The 25,631-nt window shown below is 37.8% G+C and overlaps 1 protein-coding gene across 1 annotated transcript; it reads right to left on the bottom strand.

The window, feature by feature from the left end:
• Positions 1 to 4,910: 4,910 nt before the first annotated feature.
• LOC111161782 (proteasome subunit alpha 6) lies at positions 4,911 to 25,161 on the bottom strand. The gene is made up of 7 exons (XM_022525735.1): positions 24,892 to 25,161; positions 13,099 to 13,193; positions 12,509 to 12,590; positions 11,566 to 11,721; positions 8,301 to 8,479; positions 6,973 to 7,067; positions 4,911 to 5,136 (listed from the first exon to the last, which is right to left on the bottom strand). The coding sequence occupies exons 1-7, from the start codon at positions 24,965 to 24,967 to the stop codon at positions 5,079 to 5,081; spliced, it is 741 nt and encodes a 246-aa protein (XP_022381443.1). The 5' UTR covers positions 24,968 to 25,161; the 3' UTR covers positions 4,911 to 5,078.
• Positions 25,162 to 25,631: the final 470 nt, after the last annotated feature.

Here is a 25,631-nt window from a genome sequence, read left to right as displayed (position 1 = left end):
AGAGAAAGAAGCAACGAGGGGGGATATTGTTGGCAAGAGTCATAACAATTTTTGGGTACAGGAAGTGTCTGCTGTAGGGATCACACTGTATATTTTGTGGCCTGTTTCTTAATATTTCATTGTAAATGTTTTTCATATCATTAAATATTCATCAAAACAGGGATATTAATGACTGCTTAATATTCCACATTGGATGCAATGTCATTTATTATTGTGTATAAAATAACTGTAACATAATTCTGCATCTCTAAAAAATGCCCCAAAATAAATTCTTGCAAATAGAATTTTTTTTTGTTCTTTTTTTTTTTTTTAAAGATTTTATTTATTTATTTGACAGAGATCACAAGTAGGCAGAGAGACAGGCAGAGAGAGAGAGGAGGAAGCAGGCTCCCCGCTGAGCAGAGAGCCCAATGTGGGGCTCAATCCCAGGAATCCCAGGATCATGACCTGAGCCGAAGGCAGAGGCTTTAACCCACTGAGCCACCCAGGCACCCCTATTTTTTTTTTGCTCTTGAGGCATATTCCCAAGGTGCACTCCAGAAAGACTGAATGTTTAACCTTTCACCAGCAGAATGAGTAACTTAACTTTTAATATACTATCACCATTCCTTCATGCAACAAAAAATTTTTGCACACTTGAAATGTACCAAGCACATTATGTATTATAGTTCTAATGTAAACATTTTATTTGATAGAAAATATGGTATATAATTTGCATTTTAAAATTATTGAGATTTACTGTTTTTTCAAGTCTAATGACTAGAACATTTTAATGACCTGTGTTGTTACTACACTTTTATGTTGTTGTTTGTATTTTCTTACTATTTGAACTTTATGGTGGATATTTTGTTGTTAGTAAAACTTTAAACGTGTATGTAGCAAAATATATAGATTTTTCTTCCCCCTCATGATTTTATTTATTGTTTCTGCTTAGAAAGTACTTCACCATCTAGAGATCCTTTTTAACCTAAAGTTTACCCTCCTTTTTCCTTTTTTTTTCCCTCTCTTTCAAAGATTTTAAAAAATGATCTCTAGGCACCTGAGTGGTTCAGTCATAGAGTATGTGACTCTTGATCTTGGGTCATGCGTTCAAGCCCCATGTTGGGTGTAGTTTGCTTAAAAAATGTGTGTGTGTGCGCGCGCGCGCGCGTGCGCCTGTGTATGTGTGTGTGTGTGCGTGCGCCTGTGTGTGTGCGTGACATTTATCTCCCTAAGTCACTTGGATTTTATTCTGATGTAAGATGAGGAACATTATTTTCCAATATAGTCATTCCTCATCTTCACACCCCCAGTTTCCCCATCAACTCATGGTGCTAATTTTATCATATGTTAAATTCTCATATATGCTAAAGTCTGTTTCTGGGCAAGCTTCAAAAAATTTTCCTCTAGCATTTTGACTCAAATCACTTATTAAAACTTATGCATTACTTTGGAAAAAGAATTGACTTTACAATACTCAGTACTCCTATTCAAAAGCAGAATGTCTCTCAACCAAGTTTTTTAGTTCCATCATATAGGTTCAGTATTTCCATTTAGAATTATTCCTAGGGACTTTCTTTTGTTGCTGATGTGACTACAACTACCTCTGAGAACGTTATAGTCACAATAGCAGCAGCAACAAAATAGGAGAATATTCCCTCTGTTGACCTGAATATATTCTATTATATGCATTATGTAATTACTTTATAGAGAGGATATACATATATATATATATATTTTCTTTTCTCTTTTTGTAGCAGTTATTCTTGGTATAAAGTAATAGTTTGTTTTTTTTTTTAGAATTTTCAGTCTAGCTACTTTACTAATGGGGGAGGGGTAAACTTGACAAAAGTGATTGCAGGTTTCGTCTAATGCCCTGACAAAAGATGTCTTGGGGTCAGAGTTGTGGGTCTACTCTACTCTGCATCACTGCTTGTACAATCCTGGACAAATTAGTCTACTGAGCTGTTTTTCACTTGCAGTAGGGGACTACTGGTAGTATAGGTCTATGATCCTTTATCCAGAAGCCTTGGGGCATTCAATTTGGAATTTATTGTTTTAGATTTTATGAAGGCAATATGGTAACATATTACATAACTTCCACTGGAGTCTAGAGCACCTTAAAATTAAACATATTAACATTTCCGCAGAGATAAAATGGTATCAACAGCGTAAAATGGGCTCACAAGAGTTCAGGCCACATTTTGAGGCTAAAGAATTTTAACAGCTTCCTAAATCTGTGGGCACATGATTAGGAACTTGAACTCAACTTATCCTTAGAACAGTTTAAAGGATATTGTATGGAAGATAGGGCCTGCCTCAACACAAGCTACTTCATTACGTGATTCTCTTGCCTTCTTTTTAGGTGAACAGCCTGAACAGCAGATTATAATTCTATCTCCTTTCTGATAACTTTTAATTCACTTCATTTATTGTTTTACCTGCATTTTCTGAAATGTAAAATAAATGGGGAAAAAGTCGTTCTGGAATCACATCTGATTTCAGTGGAAATGCCTAACATGAATTCACCATTATATAAGCTGTTAAGATTTTCTTCTATTTTGGAAATGCAGTAGAGGGTCAGAACATATTTAACTCAAGCATTTCTTTAAGGGAGATACTGAATATCCTTAATGTGGTAATTTGGTTGTGGCACAAATCTGAATCTCAGATTTGGGATCTAATGAAGGAGACAAGTACCTGGTTTGTTTCCTTATAGCCTAAATGGTTCAAAGCTGTTTCTTCATTGAAAATGGGTACCAAGAGAAGCTAGATGTCTATCCAAATAGCTTCACATTCAGGAGAGTCTCAACATATCCCTTTAAATGTCAAATGTTCACTTGTATTCTTTTATTTCTTACTAGGGTTTTCCCAATTGCCTTTTGAGTTTTAACATGTCTTTCCTTAGCGTTTGTGCAAGATTTCTACATGAACTCTTATGTATCCTAGACTATGTTAAACACACAAAGACAGAATTAGTGATTTAATGGTCATACTTAAAATTCTTTCCATTTCTTCCCCTTTTCCCAGTACTTTATTTTTTAAGATTTCACTTATTTGAGAGAGCACAAGCCGGCTCGCCAGAGTAGCCAGCCAACACGGGGCTCCAGAATGGTGGGCTCATGATTTGAGCCAAAGGCAGACACCCGACTGACGCATAACTTAACTAATCTAATAAACTTAGAGCTCTTTTATATTTTGGGTGCCTGACTGGCTCAGTCAGGAATAGCACGTGACTCTTGTTTTCAGGGTTTTGAGTTCAAGCCCAACTTTGGGTGTAGAGAGTATTTAAAAATAAAATCTTTTAAAAAAAACTAATTCATCTACATCTCAATAATGTAGAAACTTGTTTTTCTAACAAATGAAGCAATTTTCATTTTCTATCACTAGAAGGTATTTTCTTGCAGAAAAACCAAGTGATTTGCTAATCTCATTCTTGACTCCAGAATGGTGAAGTCAGTCAAGGCTCCGAGGATATAGTTGTCCATTCACGGCAGTAGGCCTGGAGTCTACACATACCTCGCTTACAAAATGGCAGTACCTTTACAGAGCCTAGTGGATATGGATGGGTAATCCAACCAGCAGTCCCTGAACTGGAAGAACCTTGCTTCCCCTTTAGGACACTTTACAACTAATGACTCAGCTCTAAAGAGGATGTGGTTGGTGAAGTTTCCTGCTTTTAGCGGTCAGAAGTTCACATGGCCTTGGTGGCTACAGAAACAGGGGCAACTGACTCCAGGGATTTGTACTGGATCAGCAACCATATTCACCTGTGTGAGGCGCACCTCACACACCTGGGTGAGGTGAGCCCATCTCACCCAGGGCAAATGAGGGCATGAAATGTAAATTCCAAGATTTTTGGATCCTCTAGAACAATTAGTGGTTCAGGTCACCAGGGAATCACAATGCTGATTTGAAAAAGCCTTAATTCAGGGGCACGTGAGAGGCTCAGACGGTTAAGCAACTAACTTTCCGTTTCGGCTCAGGTCATGATCTCATGGGTCTGGAGATCAAGCCCACCTTGGGCTCTGTGCTTGAAGATTCTCTCCCTCTGTACAACCCCCTCCCCCATGCACACACTCTTTAAAATAACTAAATCTTTAAAAAATATTTAAAAACCTTAATTCTGTTCAGTAATTATTCTAAATATACCTTTTCCCTTAACATTGTTTAAAGTGGCATCTCTACTATAGACTAGTTCCTTAAAGTCTGCTTTAAATAATTTTAAGGCAGCAGAGAAAATACACAGATTCTGCTTTTCAAGCCCTACTGTTTCTAAGGCAACTGCGATTTTTGCTCTTAAAAATACTGGACCTTGGGGCGCCTGGGTGGCTCAGTGGGTTAAGCCGCTGCCTTCGGCTCAGGTCATGATCTCAGGGTCCTGGGATCGAGTCCCGCATCGGGCTCTCTGCTCGACAGGGAGCCTGCTTCTCTCTCTCTCTCTCTCTCTCTGCCTGCCTCTCTGTCTACTTGTGATCTCTCTCTGTCAAATAAATAATAAATAAAATCTTTAAAAAAAATTAAAAAAAAAAAAAACTGGACCTTATGGAGTACAGATTAAATGTGTATCTCAAAACCAATGAATAAAATAATGCCAATCTTTTTACTATAATTAAAACCTCTGATGGCACTTAGCGTCTAGGTTTAGGAATATTACATCTGAATGAACGAAGAATTGCAAAATAGAGGCCTTGCCTTACATGTCCGCTTACAGTCAGAGCCAAGTTTTGAAACCAGTTTTTAGTTTGCCATTAGTTAGGCCATATAGCTACAGTTTAAACTTCCGCCTATTAAGTTCCTGAAACCAAAGAAACCTGGATCTCCGTCAACAAAACGAGTAAAGCTCCTGTGTGACGATGGTGAACACTGAACAGTCTGCATGCACCAGAGGCTCCACTTAAAACTAGAGGTGAAATTAAGACAGGATGCGATTATTTTCCAAAAGCACTGATTTTATTTATAGAGTCCTAACCACTTCGGCGGCAGGGCAGGAGTGGGAGAGGTTCCTTTTTCAATCCAGGGGCCTCCATAATGTTGGCCTGTTGTTACCGAACACATAGGCAAGTGGCGTCATGGATTTGGTAAACTAACTACAATGTTTAGTCTCTCTCTGCTAGAGCGACAAGGTGAGCATCAATCTCTGCTTCTGAAAGAATCCTGGAAGGCAAGGGGGGGAAACCCACAACCATTTTACTTTTTGAAAACTTTTTATTATGTAAAATTGCAAACACACATGAAAGTAGAATGAACAGATAGTAATGAATTCCTGTGTACCTAACACCCAACTTTAACAATCAATCATTTATAGCCACTATTTAAAAAATCTGTTAGCGCCCGGCTAGCTCAGTCGGCAGAGCATAAGACTCTTAAAAAATCTGTTTACCCACCATTCATCCCTTCGGATTATTTTGGAAGACTTCCCAAATATTTTATCAACTTAATCTATACACAAAAACATTTATTTCTTTGACGTCAGATAAAAAATTTAGGTCTTCTGAAAATAAGTCCTTTTAGTTGCAGCGATGATAGAAAATAATTAAGTTAAATATATAGCTAACTATACATAATCTATTCTATTTCAGCTCCTATGTCAAGAAGCCTTTACATCTTGTATAACTCAAGTTTCTATGAGCTAAGAGACAAGAAGGCACTTCATGATGAACAGATGGTATTTCCCCAAAGAAATCAAATGCTTGGCAACCTTAATGTGACCTATTACTGCTGGACTTCTAAAGAGTGCAATTTGTCAATGTGACATTTTTTAGTACAGACTGCAGCAATGTAAGTAGTTTATATAGTAGTTGTTGATGCTTATGTTACATATTATGGTTATTATTTAAGCATACTTACTACTACTAAATTTATAAATGATACCAGAACTTTTTGAAGATAAGGTTCTTTGGCTTCTCACCTATTTAACTAATAGATGGAAATAAAAATGTTAAAAGCTATCAGAGGGTTGCAGAATAGAAAAAAGAACTTGCAGGTCCTTTAAGCAGGTCCTTTAAAAATTGTTCCTGCTAGAATAGTATTGCCAAAACAAAATAAAACAACTATTTTCTACGGGGCAGGGAGGAGAGGATTCACAATTTTTTTTTTAATTCTATGTATTTTTCTTACTTCACTCATGTTTAAATCATTTACCTGCATGCAACAAAAAGAGTAAATTAGGAGGGAAAAAAAGAGCATAGTAACAAGAAACTCTTCAAGCCCCAGTTAAATTTAATGTACCACCTTTCCACTCCATCCCTAACCATGACCAAATGTCTATATAACTGTGATCTAAGAGTAGATACAAATAATGCATCTATGCATTTATGCATCTGTGCATTTAACCGAAGTATTTTTCATAAGCATATCCAGGTTCCTGGTAAGTAAGCCACCACGCAGGGTTCTGGGAGGATTAAGTTAAGCACCCAGTACAGATCTGACTCATGGAAGCTATAAGGTTGATATGCGGAAGTTAGTCTCTTAGTAAGAATAGACAAGCATCCAGCATCTGCAATTCAATTAGCTGTATTCAAAATTTGGGGTTTCCAAAGATCACCAGATAGGGTCTGATGTAGATCAGTATTTCATACTGCTTTTCAGAGCTCCCCTTAACTAACCACTAAATAAGCTCCACCTCAAAAAACCAAAAACTACTACACTGGGAGATGAATTTCTATTGGCCTTAGGCTAAAAATGGGAAAACACTTATGTTTACTTTACTCCTAACACAGAGAAGGTTATTTTATGTTACCTCTGATACAGATATAAAATCACTTAGAAATAAGAAGAAAAGCAATTATGTCTGTCTTAAAGGGACCTCAAGTAAGTTTTAAAACAGATCTCTTAAGTACTGAAAAACTCTAAATGTAGTTCAAAAAAATGCTCCCCCCCATTCCCCACCCTGAGTTGTAGGACAAATGGACCCAAACACCTCTACCTTTCTAAGCTGTAATGTATCTCTTGGCAAACGTCTTTAAGCACTTGGCCGACAATATAACTCACCTGAATTTAGGATTTTCAACTGTAACTACTCCAACTTCTATTTCTGAAGGTTTGAAATCAATTGATAGAACAGTAGATAGGCATGTAATTGCAGTCTGAAAAAAGTACCAACATTAAAATTGTATTTTTCAGAGACTCCAAGATATTCTCTTTCCAAGCTTATTCAAATCATGAGTTAACCACAAGCTATTCATTTTTTGCTTCATGTTTCAGTGATACATTTCCAAAGCCACATGTTACTAGCATATATATGAAGAAACGTGCTTATATGAATTTTAGTCATAAATGAAAGGGATCCATTAAATAAAACAGGATGATTTACACACAAGAGTCTGTTTGCTTGATGACTACAACATGCTGGGGACTATGCTAAGCACCTGAGGTGAGAAGGACAACAGGATAAACATGAATGATATAGTCTTCCTTCAAGGAAAATTTACACTAATAACAATTTAGGAATGTATTTAAGGGCTTTGTATCTGATGTGATTAATTACTTATGTAATTATGAACTGTAAGTAAAAAGGACCTTTTAAAAACATTTAAAACAGGGCATAGTACCTCCCAGATGAGAACTAGCTTTATATCTCCTGTTAGTATAAATGAGATAATACTGCCAACCAAACATGAAAGTATTAGACAGCATTTTTCTTTTGTCATTTATCAGAATCATGTTGGAAGTCTTTAGAATGGCTGTATCTCAGCTCCTCCTTTCCAAAATGCACTAAAATTTCTTGGCAGTAAATAAGAGGATTCTTTAGTCTAAGGTTACTAAATATTTGTATAAGAATTTTAGCTTGTTGTGTCTATTTAAAACGTCCCAATTGTAATGAATAATCCCCTTAAGATCTCGGAGTTAAAGGAGCTCTACTTTTGCATCCCGGATAGAACTTCTCTGCCAAGTCATCCTATGAACATATATTCTGTCACCCAGACGTTTGTTTCCCTGAGAATTTGGTATGTGGCTCTTTTCCCTTTAGGGCCATAAGGGTAACAACTACTAAATTTTTTCATTTTTGCTACCAAGAAGCTTAAGCCTAATTTGAGTCATAACCATGCAGGTCTTAGGCCTTAGTCTTGACTCTTATTTTTAGTTCCATCTTCCCATTTTATAGGTGTTTTGTTGAAAGCACTCTCAAATACATTACGAAATGAGATAAGGGATTAAGTGAATAAAAGCAATCCTCACTGCTCCCATGTCAGCTGACTGCCACCAATTCTACTATGAAGCTGACAAACCTGGTTCATGTGTTAAACCAGGAACAGCCTTTATAAACTTCAATTATACAATGATCTTCAAAAAAAGTCAGCTGCTTTTGGCTAACTTACTTCCACTGTCTGCTCAAATGTCCAATCAAATTTCTTCTTCACTTTTTTTTCAAGGAAGCTGGTTGACTCCGTTTGTTTAACTCCTGCTGCAGTGGCTTTAAACCCACAGTAGTAACCTGCAGGATCACACTTGTACACCTGAGGGCCTTGTTCTTCATCTATACCAATTAAAATCATACCTAAAAAGAAAGACCCTCATTAAATATCTTATACCTTTGTACAACACAATTTCTTTTCTCTTAGTATTGTCATAAAGCTGTTGTTGATTAATCTGGCCATCTATTTTAGGATATGTATTTTGTTTTAAAAAACTGATGAAATATAGGTTATTACTAAAGATAAGTTAGGTAACCAAGAAATTTCCATTTCATCAAAGGTTTATCTCAGATGTTTTTAAAATCTGAGCTATCACAAGTGTAATTTACGATTTTCTAATCCTTGCTACTACCCAAAACATGTTTCTTTGATCTCCTGAGATATTATCAGTCAATAAACTTGGAAAGCATATTTTTCATATACTTTCTTTTAAAAAAATAATAATAGCATGTTAAATATTCTACTGTAGGTTCACTTACTTTAAACTTCACTAGTTCTTTAATTTAGCTGGCTATGGAAGACTTTTTCTTTTTTTTTAAGTTTAAGAGCTTAAGGTTCTTAAGAATTTAGGATTCCAGGAAACTAAAAGTGTATGGACTACACCTTGGGAATGCTGGCACCAAGTGAAATACAGAGGCTACTTCCTTATCTTCACACTGCCCACCTTTGATACTACTGGTGTACATTCCCCTAGTGTCAAGAGAAATCAAATTCTAAATTCTGTACATACAGTTTTGTTATTAAACATCTAATCATGTTGTTATTTTTTTTTAAAAGATTTCATTTATTTGTCAGAGAGAGAGGAGCGAGAGCGAGCACAGGCAGAGAGAGTGGCAGGCAGAGGCAGAGGGAGAAGCAGGCTCCCTGCCAAGCAAGGAGCCCGATGTGGGACTCGATCCCAGGACGCTGGGATCATGACCTGAGCTGAAGCAGCTGCTCAACCAACTGAGCCACCCAGGCGTCCCTAATCATGTTGTTATAATAACATAATTAAAACGAATACCACCACCAAACTTCTTTCTACTCAGCAAAGCAGGTAATAAAGTATTTAAAGAATGGCTTAACTCCCGAACCTCTTTTATATATGCCTCATTTCATAGCGAACCTCTTTTATATAAGCCTCATTTCATAGCATGTTGCACTTCAGGGATACTGTGTTGTTTGTTTGTTTGTTTGTTTGTTTGAAAACAAAGGTTTGTAACCACCCTGTGTTGAGCAAGTCCATTTTTCCAGTAGTTGTTTGCTCACTTTGTGTGTCATGTTTTGGTAATTCCTGGAATATTTCAAACTTTTTCATTATTATTATATGTGTTATGGTGATCTATGATCAGTGATTATGACTTGCTGAAAGCTTAGATATACCAACGTCTCTAACAATAAAGTATTTTAAAATTAAGGTATGTACATTACTTTTTAGATATAATGCTATTGCACACTTAATAGATTATACCATAAACTTAACTTTGATATGCACTGGGAAACCAAAAAATTCATTTGACTCACTATATTGTGATATTAGCTTTACCACAGTGGTCTGTACTGAACCTGCCATTATCTCCAAGGTATGCCTGTAGTGCCCTCTCTTTTAAGATTCAGTATTAACCAATTACTTTATTCACTTTTATAGATGCTACAATGAGGAATTTTCAACCTTGTTTAATTGATAAACATTATGACAGTGATCAGGTATCTGTGTCTTATTCAAAGGTTATGTCACTCTGTAATTTTCTTTACATGTTATACTTGCTATACCCAAAGTACAAGGCAACACAAAAGAAGTACCCACTTACTGCTTGCGGGGAACACACACTTCTCTACTTTGGGTCTTGCAAGATGAACAGGGTTTCACAGGTGGTAAGGACATGAAGGGCCATCAAGGCACAAGGAACAACACATACAAAGGCATCAAGACAAGAAAGGCAATGGTACACCCAGGTGGTGACAAAAGACCCACATACTACTGGCACTTCAGGTGAGAAGGAAAGCAGGACATGCAAGAGGCTGCTTGGGAATAAACTCTCAGGGCCTTGCACATCATATTAAGGAGTTTGGAATTAACACTGTATTCGACGAGGAATGGGTTTTTCTAGGGAGCAACAATAAAAATTTGAGTTAAAAAAGATAACTATGTACCAACATGGAAGACGAGGAAAGAGTGAGGAGGGAGAGAAGAGACAAATAAATTAGGTGGCAAAGGGAAGAGATGAAGAAGGACCAGATATTTGGAGGTGAGGCTGGATGACTGAGGAAGATGACCAGGGAAGGGGGGTGAGCACAGGAAAGAGAACTAAGGATGAAAGCAGGAAAACAGCAACAATTTCAAGTCTGAAGTATCTGCAGGACACGGAGGGAGGGACTGGGCTACTGCCAACGTGGCAGTGACTGGCTGTATACAGGTAGTAAATGAAAGCATGAACTCAAGGGTGAGATCACCCAGACAGAGCCAAGACGGAGAGAAGGAACACAGAGAAAATCTGGTGAGCAAAAACATCTGAAGGAAAAGCAGAAGAGGATGAGAGTGAGAAAGAATATCACTGAATAAACTGAGGGAGCAGTCTTATCTGAGAGTTAAAAAATAGGGTCAGATGTTGAAGAAAAGCTTTACGCGGATTGCTTTAATTCTCATAAATGACACAACACACGTTTAGGCTAATGTATTACATTAAATCTAAAAGCAGCAAATCTCCTCTCTCTCCCAAGAGAATTTTACTTACTTTTAAGAAATGTAATGTATTCTAAAAATATGAATCAGAGGAACATGTGTGTGAGCCTGATTCTTCAGGGTGGTCAAAATAAAAAAAAAAAGAGCTACACTGTTAAGATGCCAATTTAGGCATTTCCGTTGAAAGCATAATCTGGAATTAAAGTAAAACCTCCATTACAACAGTCCAATATAACAGTGACTCAGATCTTTCAAATCACATACGCTTAAAAGAAATATTTTGGTAAAAAATCTAATAGCATCTAAAGCTTAAAAGATAATACCTAAAATACTATTGTGAAACCTACCCTTCATTGCTGATTTAGTATAAGAGTTCCTCAGCTTATGTAATTTCCAAACCACATGTTCAGAACCCAAGTGTTTCTGCAATAACTTAATTCATGTTCTCTAAAAAAAAACCCACCATGTAATTCATCAATTCTTTGGGAGTCATCTTAGCATACTTACAACAACCAAGAGGCCTCATTTCAGCATTCTGTGTGTAGACCTGAGAAATATCAGCAATCCTTTTGCACAGCATGTCCACAGGAATCTCATAGCCATACTTGTATTTCCAATTAGCTGCCTCATAGCGTGCCCTCTGTACCTGGGATCTGCTGTCAGCTTAGAGCATAAAAAACACAAGTTTATTACTTTAGAGGAAAGAGTGAACCTCAAAATCAGATGATTTTCAATTTTCCATATATATATGTATATGTATACATATATGTATATATATGTATGTATATATTTATATAAATATGTAAAATCTCCACTATGACTTGCAAGAAGCAGAAGTGGTCCACTCTGGTTTTTTCTATCACTACCGAATAGTCAATGACTCAGCAACACGTACATGCCAAAAAAGGAAAACATTTTTAAAAGATGGAGTTCTACATATAGCACTGTACTTTCATGCTAAGCCCTTCAACAGCTGTCAAAATAGTTCCTGCAGGTGTCTAATAATTCCCAAAAGAACAAGTTTTAAGGAGAAAGAATAATGTTTCTTCTGATCTTTTCTGTAGGCTTCAATTTTCCCTTGATTTCAGAAAATAGAAACTCAAAGTAATTTCTATAATTCTCATTCTCTTCTAATAGTGTCATTATTACCAGGTTTGAAATATACTTACATCTCCTTAAACTATTAACTACATATGAAATAAATGTCTATGACAGGGGCCTCAGCCCAGTTTCCCTGACAGCAATAGCAACAGAGATCTAATTCTATAATACTTAAGATTTCAAAACAGCTTATAATACTCTGAATATACTGACATTAGCCTTGGAAGACTGCAAATCTACTCCTACTATCTGCAAATGAGGCACTAAAGGAAGCTTTTTAAAAATTAACACAAAACTCAAAAATAATTTGAATAAAATAACAAATCTAAGTAGAAACTGAGCCAATTACCTGTCATTCCTGTCATCACACAGCCAATGTTTTCAGTTATCTTGAATAAGTGAGTCACTGTGCTGGAATCCAATAATTTGTCCTAATGAACAAAATAAATCAAGGTAACTTTTTAAAAATCAGAGGTCTCTGTGAAGGGATAAAAAATACTACAAAATTATAAAAAAATAATAAAAGAAATACTATAAAATTATAGTGATAAGCTATATAATAAATGTTCTCTATTCAATTTATAGATAAAACCGGTTTTTTAAAAAGGCAGGGAGGAGACTCTGTCTTCCTTTTTTAGATGACAGGTTTCCTGTGGGCAAGAACTATAGCTCACCAAAGCCTAAGGTCCCTGAAGACAAAAGATCTAGAATTCCCATTGTGCTTATAATCACACCACAAAGTTCAATATATTAACCGTCTACTCAGCTAAACTACCCATAGCTACTCAGTAGATACTTGTTGAATGAAACAGAAAAGCAGAGGCAAAGCAGGAATAGTAATGTGAATGTATATAGGTAGTCATATACTTCTGTACAAACTTGTAAAAAATCCTTGCATTATATTCCATAACAATTGGCTACCTGGGCAGTATTACTTACAGGTACTTTCTTCTGTGTGACAATTACTGCACAGTCTTTCCCTCTCACAGCTACCGATGTAAGGCCACCCTGGTTAATAGCCTTAAAAGCATATTCTGGAAAACAGAATTGTGTTTTTAAAAGGTGGAATAAATTATTAGATTCATGTAATGGCATAAAAGCGGTCATTAAAAAGAATGAGCTAAAGCTGTATGATCTAACACAGAATGTTGTCCAAGACAAGCAAAGTCAAACTAATAATGATAATAATAAATCATAGTTAAACCAACTCCATTTTGTTCCATTTTAGTTTACTGTAATCATTTTCATCAGGCTAAAGTACCAAATTTCTAACAAAGAATTAATTTATCATGTCCTATCTTTATCAATTACATCTTATCATTTTATTTATTTAACAGAGATTTTATTTATTTAACAGACAGAGAGAGAGAGAGATCACAAGTAGGCAGAGAGGCAGGCAGAGAGAGAGGGTGAAGCAGGCTCCCCGCTGAGCAGAGAGCCCGATGCGGGGCTCCCTCCCAGGACCCTGAGATCATGACCTGAGGTGAAGGCAGAGGCTTAACCCACTGAGCCACCGAGGTGCCCCACATCTTATCATTTTAAAAGTCTGTTTTGTGGACATTATTTTTACCAAGTCTGATTTTCCTGGGTCAAATTTAGTTGCTCTAAATTTCCAAGATTTACTACTGCTGTTAGTCTGACTATATGCAATTTTGACTGCTGTCAGATTATTCTGCATTGTTTTTTTTCTCCCTACCGAGTTAAAATTTTCTGGATCACGGTTTTCCAATCTTCATGATACCTTCAACAAGGATCCTTGAGTTTGTCTATGACAAGTGCAGCTTGTGCACTTCCAGCTGCTGTCAGACCATTCCCTAGGTTAAAACAGATGAATCAAAGTGGTAGCATGCAAACAAACGACTTTGGCACCATGCAGTTTGGCTGACAATGGTTGCCTCTGGAGAGCAGAATTACAGACAAGACTATTCCTTTCTATGCTATGTATTTCTAGAATATTTAAATCTCATTTAAACATCTATTTTGTAATTATAAAGACAGTAGCAGAAATACATGCTCACTGTAGAAAACAGAGGGAATACAGAAGATAATGTAAAAGAAAAAATTACTCATAACTCCAATCAATATCTGCATTTTGAAATAATAGATATTTTTAAAATTCTGTCAAGTAGTACTCTGGGCACTGGGTCTGAAGCCTGGCCTCATCATCTCTTCAAAAAGCTAACTGGTAATAAGGATCAGGTGAAACAAAGATACTACCTATGCCAAAGAATTTCCTTTAATTGGAGCTATAATAAAAACCACTTATCAATTATTTCTAAGTAGCTATATTTTGAAGACAGAAAGTAGAGCAAAAGGACTCTAATGTAAGAGAAGTCCTCAAATTTAGCTTAGATTTAATGAGGTTATAATAGCTTATTTTTACCATCCCATTATACCACAAATAACTTCTAAAATACAATGTTTCAAAATGCTTCTCAGTTTTGTTTCTCATATGGCCAAAAAGCTTCTACTAGATCAAACCTCCATAGCTAAAAATTGTAAACTCTAAACAAAACAACTACTTGAAGGCACCAGAGAGTGGCCAAAAGGAGGCAGATTCTAGAGGGGGAGACGATGGTTGGAGAAGGAAATGGCATGAAGTAAGTTTCCTGTTTTCATGGCTTACAACAGACCGAGTGTAAGCCCTGGTCAGGGCTAAACACCCATAGAAAATTCAGTCTCTTTGTCACGCAGATAGAGAAAACAGTTTGAGGGTAACTATAGCTGCAGGAAAATAAGGGAAAGAAAGGAGAGAGCCAGAGAGGGAGAGCCCCAACCTATGTGTGTTACCCAAATCTCTGGGTGATGCCATAACCACACATGCACAAGACAGACTCCAAGCAGCTTAGCTAAGGATAAAAGAAATTGAGATTTGAGTTGCCAGCCAAATTTGCCTGCTAGAAAAAATCAATGTTCTTTGGAGGAATATAGCAGAATCCAAGCCAACAACTTCATTAAATATTAAAGGACAAAATACTCTAAAGCAGAAACTGTCAGAATGGATAACAAAGCAAGACTCAAACATACTGTATCTATCACAGACACAGTTTAACAAACAGTAAGCATCAGGAAGTTGAAGGGACTATACTAATCAGACAACATACAGACATCAAAGCAATATATCAGAGATAAGGATATTTCAAAAGTAGAAAAATAAATTCATAAGGAAGCTATAACAATCACAAATGTATGTGCACCTTATAAAAGTACTTCAAAATACATAAAAAGAAAACTGACAAAATTAAAAAGAGAAATGGCAAAACCCATCCAGTTAAAGATTTTTAACACCACCACACATAGATACACACACACACAAAGTAGACAAACACTATATGGACCACACTATCAAGTGCCTCAACCTCACTGCAGGTTGTATCTGCAGACTTCTACCGATGACAACTGAAGAATACACATGCACATGGTGTAATATAAATGCGCACAGTACCTTTACTAAGACAGAGTGTATATTAGAGAACACAAAAACAAGTCTCAATAAATTTTAAAGTACTGAAATACCTAAATATTTGAAATTTTTAAAACACTTTTCTAAGTAATCCATGGATCAAAGAAAAAATCGTAAGGGAAATTTAAAAATATTTTGAACTGACTGATAATAATATATCAAGATTTGTAGGATGCAGCTAAAAGAAGGAATTTTATGGCAATGATGGACAGACCCTAAGGTGGCCTGCTCTCTACAATCCCTGCCTCCTGGTGTTCACACCTTTGTGTAATCCCCTCTTCCTGAGTGTGGACAGGACCTGTAACTTGCTTCTGACAATGAATATGGCAAAGACAATGGGATATCATTATCCTGATTACATTATAGAAGACTGCCTTAAAAACAAAAGCTGTACATTATCTTCCGTACCATGATGTTTCTCCTACCATCATCTTTTTCTAACATATTGTTGTTTGCCTTACAAAGGTAATAAATGTCTGTCCCAAATATGAGTAAATATGCAAAAATTTTAAAATAAAAATATTTACCTAAAAGTTTTTGCTTTTGAGAAAACCCAAACTAATTCTAATTCCCTCATAAATATAAGTGAAATGTAGACAGATAGCGCTGGATCTAAAATATTATCAGAGGTAACAAGTATGGCATTTACAGATATTAAGTGAACTTACAAACTGACTTATCTGTGAAATGAGTCATTATCAGGACTGAAATTATCAGTCCTTAACTGTACCCTGTATGTGCCTCATTTATCAATAAAACTACATATATACAAAAAAGACTGTCTTGGGACGCCAGGGTGGCTCGGTTGATTGAGCAACTTCGGCTCAGGTCATGATCCCAGCGTCCTGGGATCGAGTCTCACAAAGGGGTCCTTGCTTGGCAGGGAGCCTGCTTCTCCCTCGGCAGGGAGCCTACTTCTCCCTATGCCTCTGCCTACCACTCTGTCTGCCTGTGCTTGCGTGCGCGTGCTCTAACAAATAAATAAATAAAATCTTAAAAAAAAAAAAAAAGACTGTCTTGATAGCAGACTAACTCTAGAGATTCCTCTTACTGGCTTGCTAAGTGGCTGGATGGCAAGGAACCATGAGTCTTCCAGGGAATAGCCAGCAAGCAGCTGGGGCCCTTGGTTCCATACTGAAAGGAAATGAATTCTGCCAAAATCCTCAGTGAGATTGAAAGCAGAGTCTTCTCCAGTTGAGCCTCCAGAAGGGAACACAACCTGGACAACACTGTTACAGCCTTGGCATATTCTAAGCAGACTATTCCTGACCCACAGACTGCTGAAGTTAAAAAATGTATGTTATTTTTACCTGCTGTTTGTAGTAATTTTTATGCATCATAGAAAACTAACATGCTAGCCTTTTTACATTAGAAAAGGTCGAAAATCAAGAAGCTAAGCCTCTAAAAAGTTTAGTGAAAGGTAAAATAAACCCAAATTTGAAAAAGGCAATAACAAAGATCAGAAATCAATGAAATAAACAAAAAGAGGAAGTCAGGAAAGTAAAAAATTGATTCTTTGAACAAAAACAACAAACTTGAGATGGGGAGATTATCCCAGTGAGCCCCAAATGCAATCATATGTATCCTTATACGAGAGATGGAGAGGGAGATTTTACACAGAGAAGGTACTGTGAAGAGGGAGCAGAAATTTGAAGATGCTGGTCTTGAAGATCAGAGTCATATAGTCCCAATCCAAGGAAGCTAGTAGCCTCCAGAAGTGGAGAAGGCAAGGAATGTATTCTCCTAAGGTCCTGCCTAACACCTTGATTTTGGTCCAGGGAAACTGATTTTAGACTCCTGGCCCCCAGAACCACAAGAGAATATATTTCCTTTTTAGCAACCAAATGTGGTAATTTGTTACAACAGCCACAGGAAACTAATACGCACCCCTCCCCCCTGCCCCCGCCAAACTAATCAGGAAAATAAGAGAATACAAATTGCTAGTACTGGGAATAAAAAAAGGGGGCTATCATTATAGACATTATAGAGGTAAGGCAATATTAAGAATAGTCATTTACATACAGATGATTCTTTTATCTAGGTCACTATCCTTGATCTTGTCTAATTTCAGCACCACATTTCCAAATGCCTGCTGTTATTACCCAATTGCTCAGAACATGATTTTGGCCTAAGAAATAATCCATCTATGGCTGTAGAGGGATAATAGTTTGCAACACTTACCAACTCTCCTCTTACATTATATTTTTTGTGAACAGACCTGCTCTTTCCCATACCAACATCTTTTCTTCTTTATGTGCTGCCTGAAGTACCCTCTCACTCTTATCTCAACTTAACCAGAGCTTGCCCTTCCTCCTCAAGCCTCTTCCAGCTCCCACGGATTCTGATTATCCCAGATGAGATTCTTCAAACCCTTCTCTGAACTTCTATAGCATTTCCTATTTCCCTGAAGTGTGTATTTTGCCCTTTCACATTTAGACTGGATAGTGAAATAAAACCAAGGAACCAAGGAAATTTAAAATTACATTTGCAACCAATAAATACTAAATCAAAGGTTGGCCATAGGCCCAATTCAGCTTACTAAAGTTGGTTTAAAATGCAGGGTTTTCTAGGAAGGTTTTAAAAATCAGATTAAAAAAAATTTGGACTTAGTTTTCCTCAGGAAAAAAAATTCGGGTAACACCTGAACCTCATTCTTTTTTTTTTTTTTTTTTTAAGATTTGTTTATTTTAGAGAGAGAGACAGAGCGTGCATATGCGTGCAAGTGCACACAAGCTGGGAGGAAGGGGCAGAGGGAGAGGGAAGAGAAGCCGCCAACTCCCTGCTGAATATGGAGGCTATTCAGGGCTCATCTCATGACCCTGAGATCATGAAGACCTGAGCCAAAACCAAGTCAGATGCTCCTCCGACTGAACCACCCAGGTGCCCAGACCCTCATCCTTACATAGTGAACATCACCTCGGGCTGACACACGGCTTTGCAGTTTTTCAGTTTCCACCACTCCTTGTCATATCTCAGCCTCTTTCACTCACTAACAATACTTATCTAATCTGCTTAAATAATGCAAAAGATTTTTAAAAAATGCAGAAGATAAAAGTCATAACAGACAGAGCTACCCCCATCACCACAAAATAAAATTTTGTCCCACAAAATAAAAAATATTTTACATATAAAAAATACTTCTCAGTAGAGAACACAGCTGTGAATTTGCCAGGATTCAGTGAAGGAGTCCTCTACCTCCCTCTCTATATAGATTAGTGCTGTCAAATAAAATAGTCATCAGTCACATGTAGCTAATGAGCACTTGAAATGTACCTAATGCAACTGAGGAACTGAATTTTTAAAGTTCTTAGTTAAGAATTATCTTTCCTACTGTTCATCTCCCACTTCTCTGAACTTCCCTTCTCAGTCCCCTTCACCGCTTTTACCTCCTCAGCCACGTCCTTAAATACTGGTATTCCCCAAGATTCTATCATTTCTCCCTATCCCGGGATGATTTTATCCTATATAATCATGACTGTGTCACCATTAGCTATGTACCCACAGTTGCAAATGACTACTTCTCCCACAGGCATTTCTGAAAATTACTCTTCTATAAACCTGCAACTTTAAAGTCTTTATCTCAAATAACAGTTTTACTAACCACTTGAGCTACAAACCTGGGTACCATCCTTGACTCTTTCTCTTCTCCCTCAACAGAAAAATGTTCATTCATACCTAGGATTTGCTTTAAAATACTCTTAACAGAGAGAGGGTAAACATATGGGAAAGGGAATAAAGAGAAAACAAGACTGACAAAATGTTCACAACTGATGAAGCTGGGTGATGGGTATATGAGGGTCATCATACTATTCTACAAACTGTTGCCTGGAATTTTCCATAATCAAAATTTAAAAAATAAAACTCAGGAGTCTCCTCCACCCTTTCTCAGTATCTTAGTTCACTCATTAGGGCTTATATGGATTATGGAACACGTCTCTCCTAATTGGACTTCCTGTTATCAGTCCCTTTCTACTAGAATTCTACTCAACTTTCCTGCTATCCTACTTAATAATCTTGTCGTTGTTCTTCCAGCTATGTCCAAAACTTAAGTAGCAAAGTCCAAACTCTACCATGGCACCCACATCTCTTAAAAACTTGCTATGTCTGCTCTTCCAGTCACTGTCCATGCTTCGACTAACCTGACTGACCTATGCACTGGTATCCCCTAGACCTGTCTAATCAATTCACCTTCTTTGAGGAATCTTTCTTGGCTGTGTCACTTTTTTTGTTTGTTTTTTTTTTTTGAGTAATCTCTATACTCAACATGGGACTCAAACCGATATCCCTAAGATCAAGAGCCACATGCCCCCATGACTGAGCCAGCCAAGCACCCCATGTGTCACTTTCCACAGTAACCTTCTTGTATTATTTTAGTACTCACCATCTGTGCTGTAATTTTAATAAAATTTTATATAAATAAATCTCTATTATAACATTACCACCATAAAATATTTTTAATAATTTCCAGAAAAATGGAAGCTGCTGGAGTAAAAAATCTTGAGACAACATAATAACGAGAGTATCTTCTAAAGAAAAACTGGTAGGGTAAGAATAGGACAGTTTACAACAGAGGTGCGCATGAAGGCCAATTAAGGAAAAAAAAAAAACAAACCAGAATAGCGTAAGGGGAGCATTTAAAAGGTGTATTTGTTTTTTAAAACCAGAATTCAAATGTGAGAAATATTAAACACTTTATTTCCATCACTAAAGACTAGGGCTTGGGGGGTTTGGGATAAAATTTCAGGAACTTACAAACTAGCAAACACTATTACATTAATCTCTGTAATCTGCTCTTGAATGTCCAAAATTATGCAAGACAATGATAACTGATAGACCATTTCCCATTTTTTAAATGGAATAAGTCATAATGAATTACACTCAATCCCAAGCCTCCAATTCCTTAAACTGTAACTTAAATACATAGTAAAATACCTATTTGTAAGTATTGGGTTGAAACATGAAACAGCCATTTTTATAGATTAAAAAAAAGCCAAACATCAGCAGTTTCATATGGTTCAGCCCAATACTAAATCAGTAGGTTAGAATGTTCACTGCCTCCTTGACCACAAACATAATGGTACGTAAATCACTGTTTTGTATAGAGACTTTTCTCTCCCAGTAACCTCTTATTCACTTTGTTTGTTTATTCACTTTGTCTCTTTCCTTATACTTTTCCCCAATACTTTCCCAACTTTTCTGGGAGTCATTTGTGTAACACTATAAAAAAACGGGGGCTCAATATAAAAGGTATTGAGACAAAATTGTTGAGGACAAGCACAATGCCAGACATCGGCTCATAGTAAGATCTGCATATCACAGCAGGGATGCACAACCCCTTACAAACACCGGCTTTGCAAGGCCTCTACAGGTGATTCTGAGGTTCTGCCATTATAAGACTAAGATTTTCCCCGCCCATAATTTTGTTTGGAATGCTATACTAAGTTTTGGAAGATAAACACCCCCACCCCCACTACATAAACTTAAGCTGAAAAATAAAAAGGAACTGAGAGATCTATACATTCTATGAAGTTTGGTTATTAAAAAGAACCAGGGTTGTTCTACTGGGGCAAGGCAGGTATTCTACAGAACATGTCTGTATTTAATTTCAAAGCTTCATGCTAGAAACTTTTTGTTATTAAGATTTTTGGAAGCTGTTCATTCTTAGGTCTTTCCCTAACCTTGTAACCTAAATGGAAAGTGTATCTCACTTCATAGTGCCACCTAATGTTACCCTCTCTAAAACCATCATCTAGGGGCACCTGGGTGGCTCAGTCGGTTAAGTGTCTGACTCTGGGTTTTGGCTCAGGTCATGATCTCAGGGTTGCGAGATCAAGTCCCACAACATGCCCTGTGCTCAGCATAGAGTCTGCTTGAGATTCTCTATCTCTGCCCTGCCCCCTGCTCATGGGCTCTAATAAATAAAATCTTAAAAAACAAAACACCCTCACCTTTAAGCAGGTGGGTCATTAGAAATTCTGGCACTGGCATGTGGATGAGGGATGAATATGGGATTTGAACAGCAGAGTTTGATTTCATTACTTTTTTTTGTGTAGTTATAACACATATGTATTTATGTTTATGCATTTATTTAATTTCAAGTTTAATTTCAAATCAAAGAGGGCATGAGAAGTATGGGTTCAGAAATACTTTAAAACTATTTTTTTAAAAGATTTTATTTATTTATTTGATAGACAGAGATCACAAGTAGGCAGAGAGGCAGGCAGAGATAGAGAGGGAAGCAGGCTCCCTGCTGAGCAGAGCCCGATTCGGGGCTTGATCCCAGGACCCTAAGATCGACCTGAGCTGAAGGCAGAGGCTTTAACCCACCGAGCCACCCAGGTGCCCCTTAAAACTATTTTTTTAATAGCAAAAGATACAAACAGTAGGTACTTCTCAGTCCATTTATTTATAAAACTCTTGATTCCATTTTTATCAGCCACTGAGCCCTTACTATGTGACAGATACTGTTCTAAGCACATCTATTAAGTCATTAAATCCTTACAGGCCTGTCAGCCCTAGTATTTTTATTTTACAAATGAAAAGTTCTCATAGTTGGTGTGGAGCAGGACTTGAACCCAGGAATCCTAGCTTCAATACCAATGCCAGATTGGTATTTCTAGATTAGAAAACTGTCCTCTCCAATCTATTTCTACTGGTCCATTTCTTTCCTGTTCCTTATCAGTATGCTCCCTCAGATGCAACTAGGCAATGCTCAGATCCACCAGACAGGCAAATTCAAGTGCCACTCCTCTCCCCTTCCCTGCCAGGCCTATCCAGCAAAGGATCAGCAAGCAGAAGAGAAAAGCCTGAAAGTAATCAGGTTTATTTTGTCCCACCTGGGCCTTAGTTTCCCAACTGATAACTTTGGGTAATTTCTGAAGTTAGATTTTAAAGCTAGGTGCTCTATGTATAGCTCTACAGTTTTTTCTACACACATACACAGACACCTCTTGAATACACCAATTAAAAGAAATTTTTCCATAGGTTAAAGAGTATAAATGACAATAAAAAATCTTTCTGTTACTCCCTGGGAGCAAACACTGTTTGTTTATAATTATGGTTAGCACTGTAACTTTAAATTTATACTTTTTTGATTTATCAATGTTAAATTACATTTATCTTTTGAGTACCAACTATGGAAGATGAGGGGCATACACTCACCCTCCCATTAATCTTTCCTTCCCTGTTATCTCCTCATTTTTGTTATATTATTTTCCCATTATTAAGTTAACAATTTGCACTCATACTTCCTATATGCTTTGTCTTTGGTGGATTCTAAAGTTTATAAACTCATAAACAGCATTTACAGTGTTATCAACGTGTACAAATATTTCACTAGAGAACCAAGCATGGATGGACCATAAAAAAGGAAATACTCCATGTCTACAAAGCTACCAATCTAATAGATCAGGAAAAAATAAAAGACGCCAAAAAATCAAACAGGCATCTAATAACATTTACCGATCACTCAGTACTGTACTAAGCACTCTACATTTATCGTCGTATTTAATCCACAAAACCACCACATAAAAAGGAATTATTAACCCAACTTTGTAAACAGAAACTAAGGCTAATGTTATTTATCACTTGCCCAAGTTGGCTAGTATGGAGCATGCAGGGATCTGAATCCAGCTATGGCTCCTGGGCCTGAACGCTTCACCACTATACTGCTTGTTCATACTAACTATTCTTTCACTTTCCTTTTCCTAGCAATGTCTAATTAGTGCCCTGATAGCAGAGACAATGTGTTATTCAACAAGGCAGAACTGAAAAGTCATCCTGTCTATATATTAACCTTGTTTGGACCACACGTTTTATTCTAAAATTTAAAAAAATTATTTAACTGACACTATATCCAGTCTTTCTACTCACCAAAATCTGGGAAACATTAAAGACTGCTTTATGGCTGGATTTCACAATATGGTATAGAAAAGCAAAATGCAGGTCTGACTTTTCCTGTTCATACATTAAAAACCACAATACAGAACATTCAAAGCAGTGACCCAACATAGAAAAATTCTTTAAAACTCGGGAAAGAAACTAAAAATGAAACTTTCTTGAGGATACAGTTAGCATCTCTCTTGTTTGATCCTATTTTTCAATTGGGGATGAGTCAAAAGGGTTACTGAATTACCCTTTTTTTTTTGCTACATTATATACTGTATGTAGCCATATACTGGGTAAGCTCCATTCTAAGTTATCTTTAACTCTATTTCTAAAGTTTACAGGTAAAGAGAACCTCACTTATATCCCAACTCTCTCCTTATGATTTCCAAGCACAAATGAAATTACTGTCCTCCCCAAAGCAGTGAGGTGCTAAACTCGCTCAAAAATCAAAGAATCATGGGGCTAGATATACATCAGATTCTCCAGATGCTACATTCTCTATGGCAAGAGGTTAAAGATCGGGGTTATAATTATAATCTAAACCCCGATACCACTTCGATCCAACACACTACACTGTTACACTGAATGAATGATAGCTACTTTAGAGTTTATCTCCACTAAAGCTGTTCTGCAGGAAACAGCTAGTTCCCCGTACCTCACCTACAATTCAGAACCAGCTTTAAATTGCTTAGAAACATTCAGATGTGGGTTAAAAGGAGATGCTGGTTTCTCTAGAATTGACAGTCATTCCTTCTGCCAGTCTTCCAAAGATGTCCTGAACCCTGTAGACACTTGTAATCTGACACATTTTTCTTTTTATTCATTTGTTTACATATCTGTCACTCCCTTTCAGCTGTGCGCTTCAGTCCAGGAGAGTGTGACATCTCTGCATCCCCTAGCACCAGCACAGCGTCTGGCACATAAAAGGTTCTAAATGCCAATGCACAGTTAACTAGGATAAGGAAGGGCATGTTGCAAACAAAGGAAAACGGAGATGAGCGTTTCAATGGCAAGGTTAAGGAGCCAATTATCCTTGAGAGAAGTATGGACGTTGGGCCCACCCAGGCCAAACTGTAACAAGTGAAGAGGCGTCAGGAAACCAAAGTCAGCAACTGTAGTCCTACCTTCCTTAACTCTTTATTGTGTCCTGGAGGTGCGGCCGCTCACCCTGAAGAGGCGAGGCCTTCAGCCATCGGGACCCGGATCCCTCCTCCAGACAGCGGTGGGAACACCACGGGATTGGACCCAGCCTCGGCCTTTCTCCCGTCCCAGCTCTGGCCATGCCTCAGCCCGCGGACTACACTCCGGCCGCGTCTGCCTGCTCCAGGCCATACAATGACAGAGCAATTCGAGTGGACCAAAGGCAGACTCGGTTCACTCACCTACTTGGTAGAGCCGGCCCTCGGGTGAAAAAATGGTAATGTGGCGGTCAAAACCAGCGCTGGAACCACGGGACATGTTGGCGCACCCACCACTTCAAGCACTGTCTCAGCCCCGTAGCTCCCGCACCAGGCGTACAAATCCCCCGGAAGTTGCAACGACTGCTTCCGGGGCACCGGCTGGCTACTTCCGCTCTTGCGCGCCGAACTCACGACTCTAGCGTCGGTTCAGGCGCGGAGAGAGCTCCGAGGCCCCACCCCTCATTGGGGGTGGGGAGAGCAGGGGCGGCCTTCGGTGTGCGCCTGCGCCAGTCCCACGGCTGGGCGCGCTGCATATAGCAGTGGGACTTTCGGTAGTGGCGGTTTGGAGCTTTCATCTGGAAAGTGAATTGGCCGTAGCAAGGACGAAAAAGCTTTCTGAGGGTCTAGAGTAGTGATCCGTGTACCGGTGGGACTTAAATGGATGATGTATTTAAGTCCGTTGTTAGTTTTGAAACGTGTATATCCAGCCTCTGTCTGGATTGCTGGCGTTGTTCCTAATCTGTACCCACCCACTTTCCTTCCTACTACAGGGAAAAATGGGTTGCAGCCGCTGCGACAGTAACCGTTTACTTTAGGTACAGAAGGGAGCGGGTTCTGGAAAGAGCAGAATTTTCTGGCCAGGCAAGGTCCTTTTGACCAGCAACCGTAAATTTGGGTTAGAGGCGGACCAGGAAATACAGGAGTAATGGAGGAATGAGGTT

The sequence above is a fragment of the Enhydra lutris genome, unplaced genomic scaffold (genome assembly GCF_002288905.1).
Source record: "Enhydra lutris kenyoni isolate GAN:26980312 unplaced genomic scaffold, ASM228890v2 scaffoldscaffold4, whole genome shotgun sequence".
Taxonomy (NCBI): domain Eukaryota; kingdom Metazoa; phylum Chordata; class Mammalia; order Carnivora; family Mustelidae; genus Enhydra; species Enhydra lutris.
The sequence above is the reverse complement of the archived record's forward strand: the minus strand, read 5'-3'. Positions and strand labels throughout refer to the sequence as shown.